The 6,748-nt window shown below is 58.3% G+C and overlaps 1 protein-coding gene across 1 annotated transcript; it reads left to right on the forward strand.

Moving 5' to 3' along the window:
• Window positions 1-325: 325 nt before the first annotated feature.
• Window positions 326-3,718, forward strand: HMX3 (H6 family homeobox 3). The gene is made up of 2 exons (XM_045876313.2): window positions 326-955; window positions 1,563-3,718. The coding sequence occupies exons 1-2, from the start codon at window positions 556-558 to the stop codon at window positions 2,234-2,236; spliced, it is 1,074 nt and encodes a 357-aa protein (XP_045732269.1). The 5' UTR covers window positions 326-555; the 3' UTR covers window positions 2,237-3,718.
• Window positions 3,719-6,748: the final 3,030 nt, after the last annotated feature.

The raw sequence follows: 6,748 nt of genomic DNA on the forward strand, positions 1-6,748 counted from the left end.
TTGCTGCCTAATTGGACTATATAAAGCCAATAACAGGCAGGCTCTTATAGCCCGAAGCCAAAGCGCCAAAATCCGAGCGAAGGCGAGGAGGGGGCGGTGGCGGAGGCGGCTGCGGGGCCCGGGCTCGGCTGCGCCTTCGCCTGCCTAATCCCATTTGCCATTGTACGCGCCCAATCGCCGTATACTCCCCGCATTTAACTTGGATGACATTTTGATTTCATCATTAGCATCCGGCGCCGGATTGACGCAGCCCCAAGCCGGGGACTGCTCCTGCCGCCTCCTCCCCGGGAGCTGCAGCCGCCGCCGAGCCGCCTCGCTCCCTCGGTGCCGCGGCTGGGCCGCTCCCCGCCCCTCAGCACCCCTCCCACATGCGAGCCCACCCCGGCCGGGTCCTCACCCCGCCCTCGCGTCGCTGGATTTGCGCCCGCGGCGGCCCCCGACTTTGCGCCCCGTAGTTGAGTTCCGTTTATGGTCTGATTTCCGGCCGCCCGCCTGCTCGCCCGGCCGCCCGCCTGTCCCGATCCCTCCCTCCCGGGACCCGGAGGAGAGGGGACCATGCCGGAGCCCGGGCCGGACGCCCCTGGCACCGCTAGCGCGCAGCCCCCGCCGCCGCCGCCCCCACCTCCCGCGCCCAAGGAGTCCCCGTTCTCCATCAAGAACCTGCTCAACGGAGACCACCACCGGCCGCCCCCTAAGCCGCAGCCGCCCCCACGGACGCTCTTCGCGCCGGCCTCCGCCGCCGCCGCCGCCGCCGCTGCCGCCGCCGCGGCGGCCAAGGGGGCTCTGGAGGGCGCCGCGGGCTTCGCGCTCTCGCAGGTGGGCGACCTGGCTTTCCCCCGCTTTGAGATCCCGGCGCAGAGGTTTGCCCTGCCCGCGCACTACCTGGAGCGCTCCCCGGCCTGGTGGTACCCCTACACCTTGGCCCCCGCCGGCGGCCACCTCTCGCGACCTGAAGGTACCGACCTCTCTTTGAACTTTCGTTGTCCTCCCCGCGCGCCAGGGCCATGCCCGTCCCGCGCCGCCTCCCATCTCAACCCTGAGACCCCCGCGCCCTCCAACCCGCTGTTTGGCCAACTTCCTCCGGCCCCTGGCTTGTATCTACTGCCCGCGCGCTCGGTTGCGCTCCCCGGGAATCCAATCCCACTTGGTGAGAAAAGGAGGTGGGATTGGCGCTTCCCGGGAAAAGTGGCCTGGGGTATGAATGGGGAGGCTTCGGCCGGCTGGGACCGGGGACCGGGCCTGGATGGAGGCACTGACCCGGTAGGCCCAGGCCAGAGGCGAATCTCTCCGTGGGCCCCTGGCGGGAGATCTGAGGGAAAGAAAGGAAGTGGCCGCTCTGCCACCGTCCGGGTCTCTCGCCTGCCCTCGGGAGGAAGGGGATCCCAGGACGCGGAGTCCCCACCCTGGCCCAGCCAGGAAGGAGGCCCGTGGGAACGCTGAGGCCTCGAGGCCTGGGGCCCAGAGGCCAGTGCGGATCGAGCCTTCGGCCCCCAGGCGCCAGGCCTCGCTGAAGGCTGTGTCCGTGTGCGTGTGTGTGCGTCCGTCTGTCTGTCTCTCCCCAGCTTCGGAGAAGGCGCTCCTGCGGGACTCCTCCCCCGCCTCGGGAACAGATCGCGACTCCCCCGAGCCACTGCTCAAAGCCGACCCCGACCACAAAGAGCTGGACTCCAAGAGCCCGGACGAGATCATTTTGGAGGAGAGCGACTCGGAGGAAAGCAAGAAGGAGGGCGAGGCAGCGGCGGGAGCAGCGGGGGCGAGCGTGGGGGCGGCGGGGGCGACGCCGGGCGCGGAGGACTGGAAGAAGGGCGCCGAAAGCCCCGAGAAGAAGCCCGCGTGCCGCAAAAAGAAGACGCGCACGGTCTTCTCGCGCAGCCAGGTCTTCCAGCTCGAGTCCACTTTCGACATGAAGCGCTACCTGAGCAGCTCGGAGCGCGCCGGCCTGGCCGCGTCGCTGCACCTCACCGAGACGCAGGTCAAGATCTGGTTCCAGAACCGCCGCAACAAGTGGAAGCGGCAGCTGGCGGCCGAGCTGGAGGCGGCCAACCTGAGCCACGCCGCGGCGCAGCGCATCGTGCGGGTGCCCATCCTCTACCACGAGAACTCGGCGGCCGAGGGCGCCGCGGCCGCGGCCGCGGGGGCCCCGGTGCCTGTCAGCCAGCCGCTGCTCACCTTCCCGCACCCCGTGTACTACTCGCACCCGGTGGTCTCATCTGTGCCGCTGCTACGGCCCGTCTGAGGCCCGACAGGGGAGGGGGAGGGAGCGCCCGGCCGCCTTCCCAGATCCCGGAGGAGACTGGGCCGGGCCGAGGGCGCCAAGACGTCCAGCGGCCTTCGGGAACCGGGGCTTCGGCGCGCCGCCCCGGCCTCCCCTCCCCCAATCGGTAGCGTTTTGTAAGTATTTGCAACGCATTTTCGTGCAATTCACCCCTAACGGATTTGAGGCGCTTCCCCTCTTACTCTTGGTTTGGGTTCTCTTAAGAAAGAGCAGGGAAGAGACAAAATTCCCGGGTCAAATACTTTGTCTGAAAGCTTTTGTAAAAGGTGCAACTCTTCCCCCCTCCCCCCAAATTTGCATTGCGCTGTGGCTTTTTGGTTTTATTTTTATAGAAGAGAAATAAGCCGCAAAAACCTAAACTCCTCTAGTTTATTCATTTTCTATAGAACTATTTTCAGAAGTCCAGAGAGAGAGAGAGTGAAGGAGATAATTCACATTATCCTACTTTTATTCCTGGATTTCTGAGTGTGGTTCTCCCTCTCCAGCCCTAGTTATCCTCCCCAATTTTCAGAATCTGAGAAGCCTCTGGTAGGAACCCCGACTCAGGCCGCTTTTCCCGCAGAGGTGTGTCGCGGTTGACCTCTTCATCTGTCCTGCTTTGTGACTGAGGAATTCTCTAAGTGTTTAAAAGGAAAAGACAAGACAACCCCAAATTAGACTTCTGATTATTGAAACAACTCCACATCTGGCCCGGTGTGAGTGGTCTTATTTATTAGTAGCATTTATTTTGGGGATTTCATTTGTTGGTAAATTATTATTATTACTATTATTGCTTTGTTCCCTGTTTTGAGAGAGTGGTTTCAATATTAAAAAAAAAATCTGTCTTTTATCCTCTCCCCCTTTTTGTTCTGCAGTAACTGTTGTACTTTTGACCTGTGCAATATTGTACAAAATTTCCTGAGAGCCCTGCCTCTTTCTCCACGGAGAAAAGCAGACGTTTTCACTGTGTAATCCTGGTCATTCGTTTGGGAGGAGAAAATTAAGAAGAGGGAAGGGGGGGAGGAAAGAAACAAGGATAGGTAGCACAGCTCAAGGGAGTAAGATAGGCAGGCATACTGGAGCGCTTTAAGTGAAGGACAATCAATTTAGGAGAATTTTAACTTATTTGATATATGTACAGATTTCTTGTAAAGTTCACCCTCAACTCCACAGGGCTCCTCGCTCTGCCACCCAATCTGTTTTCTTTCTGTCGGTGTTGGCTACACCTGTTGTTCTGCGATAGCTTGTCGTTCTCCCCACCCCCCATCTCCCTCGTCACTGCCCGGGTTCAGTCCCTTTTTAAGAAAAAGAGAAAAAAGCCCACAAAATATTGTTACATTTAATGTTGTCGTGAAATTGAATTAATTAAAAAGAAAAGAAAAGTGAAGCCTTTCGTGTTGCCAGAGTGTGTAACTTCGGACGATTTTCCGCAGAGCAGGTGTCTATGAAACTGTTTTCTGCCTCGCTCTCTGGCCTCCTCTGCGCTCGCTCGCCCAGTCGGACCTGGACGCACATCCCCACAATCCAGGAGGCCGCAGAGACAGAGGCGGCTTTGTTCCCGACCAGGGCTGCTCTCTCCCCAGTGTCTTCTGCGGCTTGCAAAGCCCTGCGCTCAGGGGAGAATGTGGGGCGGAAGGGGCGAGAACCCAAGCTTCTCTAGTTTGAGAAATTGAGCGAAGCGGCGGCCGCGAGCTGAGTGATGGCGGATAAATTTCCGAACATAGTGCTGCAGCCTCGCATTCCGTTCCCAGGCCATGGTTCCTTCAAGAGCCGCGAGCTCCTGGGCAGGACATTTCGGGGCGCTCGTCAGCGGGCCTGGAGTGTGCTGGACTCTGTGGCATCTAGGGTCGGGGGCGGAAAGCGAGTGAACTTAGCGTTTAGCCGTGGCCAGAGGCGGGTCGCGGAGTGTCGCTGGGAGAAGCCAGATCGAGAGAGGGCAGACCCAGGGAGGCCAACCAGCTCCCGGACCAGGAAGCATCCGCAGGCCTTGAGGAACTGTGGCTCTCGGGGCGGCTCGGGTAGGGGCGCGGTCCCGGTGTGTCGAGTGCCAGGGAACAGAGACCACCAGACTGTGGCAGCGGCCACTGAGAGGACGTTGTCTCCTCCCAGCCAGGCCCTTTTCTGTCCACCGGTGCCCACCACCTCCAGGGCGGCCTCTCTGGTCTGCTGTCCGTCTGGCCCATGCCTGGAAGCGCCCCGGTTGAGGTTCCCATGAGCTTGGTGGGCAGCCTGCGGAGGCGCGGGGCGCCGGGAGCCGCTGGGAAGCGCGAGTCGGCCGGCGGAAGGAGGTGCTTGGGCCCTCCTTGCCAACCGCCTGGCTGCCTGCCTTAGAGCATGGGGTCTGTACGCCCAACTCCTGGCAGGGCAAGTTCGAAGCTGGGGAGCCAGAAGGGGGAGATGAAGAACCTGTAGACCGTGAAGATTCCGAAGAGCACACCGCCCGGCGCGTCCGCTGGGGAGCGCCTGCACGCGCTCCCATTCCCTCTCTCAGTGCTTTGCTAGGTTCCCTAAACCCAATCGACACAGTTGAGTCTACTATGGCTGAAATGTTGAGTATCGTTTTCTGTTGATGGGAAACTGCCCCCAAATAAACTGGCATGCGTATTTATGGCACAATTTTAGCCTGAACCTCAGTGAAGATAGATCTCCCTTTATTTCCCTGTGGTTTGGAATAAAAACGAGGGCATGTGTCGTAAATGAAAAATAAACAGAAATTCGGGGTCAAAATATGTTGTTCCTTGTGTTACCTGCAAACATAGTGATGCCTTTTACTGTTGGCAATACTAACTGTGGGACAGGCCAATAACAGCTCATTAAAAATAATGTTGCAATAGCAAACATGTCCTTAGATTTTACAGCCAGAACATGATGCTATCAAACGCCAAGAAAATACTTCTTTATTTGTGTTTGGATTCTAGAAAACGGTTCTTGACTGACCCAGTCTATACAAAGTCAAGAAATAACTGGTTCCCCCCCACACACAGTTTATTCTTTGTCCTGCTCCCCGAGGCCTCCCTTTCCCTCCTATTGGGGAGCCCCACTGCCCTGCACCGGCATGTTTCTCCGTGGAGCCACAGTGCCTGCCCTAGGGGAGAAGGGTGGCGCCAGGCCTCCAGGGACTGGCGGCTGTGTGAGCCTAGAAGCTGGCCCAGGCGGGAAACTTCCGCTTCCCTCCTGTCTGGTGGGGGTGGTAGTATTTCTCACAATGCAAGAGAAAGAATTGAGCCTGAGTGTGGGGGCACCAAGCATCACCGCTCACAAGGAAGCATCCTAGGCTCTACTGCAGGGCTTTCTGAGGTCTTGGTGTCAGGAGAGCCCAAGAAACCTCTCAGTGGGACTGTCACATCCCAAGAGCTGGTTGGGGTCACCTTCCCCTACAAAGAATGCCCTTCCCCACCCCCACCTCCACAGGGATTGCCAGGGGCTGTTGGAACCATGCAGCAGAGGGGGCTGGCTATCTGAAGGGGTGAGGGTGCCTCTATGCAATTCCTCCAGGACATTCCATTGTGGGATGTCAGCCCCTGTCCCCTACCCTAGGACAGTGGACCAATACCCCAGATTTTATACATTCACCTTCCTTTCCCTCCCATCATAGAACCTAAGTTTCTTTCCACCTACCTTAACTTCAGATCCTTCCCTATCTGCGCCCCCTATTAATCTTCAAGTCAGTGCAAATGACAGGTCTTTCTGGCTAAATCCTTCCTGCATCATCCAAATAGACACACCAGCAAACTACACATAGGGTCCACTCACGTGTGACATAAACACTCACCACACACCACATACACACACACACACACACACACACACACACACACACTTTAGACAGACCTTAACAGACCCGTACCCAGGGGCCCGCAGTACACCTGGTCACATATGTGTTTAGCATCACAGCTATCGCTAACACACAAAATCAGGCACACTTTGAGATGACCCTGGGCAGCTGGTTTTCTCTGACGGCCCCAGGCTAAGGCAAGCTGGGTAGAATCCCAACGAACAGACTGAGCCTGAAATCAGTCCAACAGGAATGCCTCCTGCATTCCTTCTCTCCCACCTGCGACAAACTAGTGGAGCCTGTCAACACCCCACCATGGACTTCCATTACTCCTATAGGCCGGGACCTAACGCGGAGCCCAGGTCCCCACAATGTGGGTCTCTGCCACTCTGAGTGCCCCGGATCGCCTCGGGGCCCTGGGAGACTTCGGAGTCAGCGCGCAAGCTGTCTCTGTTGACAACACAGATGTATTTCTTTTATTTGATAGTAAATAGAGCGGGTGTGTGTACATCAAACAACAGCAAGACAGATATAAACTGCCCCCCCCTCCCCGCCACTGGGCGCTCATTCTGAGCCTGGACGTCCTGTTGGCAGCCAGAGCCTGAGGCCTCGCAGAGAGAACCCCAGAGCGCTCTCCTCGCTCCCAGAGCGCGCGCTCGAGGGTAGAGCTGGGAAAAAGAGGAGAAGGCAAAGTCGGTGAGATTTGCTTTCTCTTCTGC

This window comes from Mirounga angustirostris, unplaced genomic scaffold, assembly GCF_029215605.1.
Source record: "Mirounga angustirostris isolate CCGP_5_RB_7025 unplaced genomic scaffold, mMirAng1.0.hap1 SCAF_6, whole genome shotgun sequence".
NCBI classification, from domain to species: domain Eukaryota; kingdom Metazoa; phylum Chordata; class Mammalia; order Carnivora; family Phocidae; genus Mirounga; species Mirounga angustirostris.

Excerpts from the sequence above, each read along its gene's own strand:
- HMX3 (XM_045876313.2), top strand. The coding sequence starts at position 556 with ATGCCGGAGCCCGGGCCGGACGCCCCTGGCACCGCTAGCGCGCAGCCC. Across the intron at positions 956-1,562 it reads CCACCTCTCGCGACCTGAAG|CTTCGGAGAAGGCGCTCCTG; the intron begins GTACCGACCTCT and ends GTCTCTCCCCAG.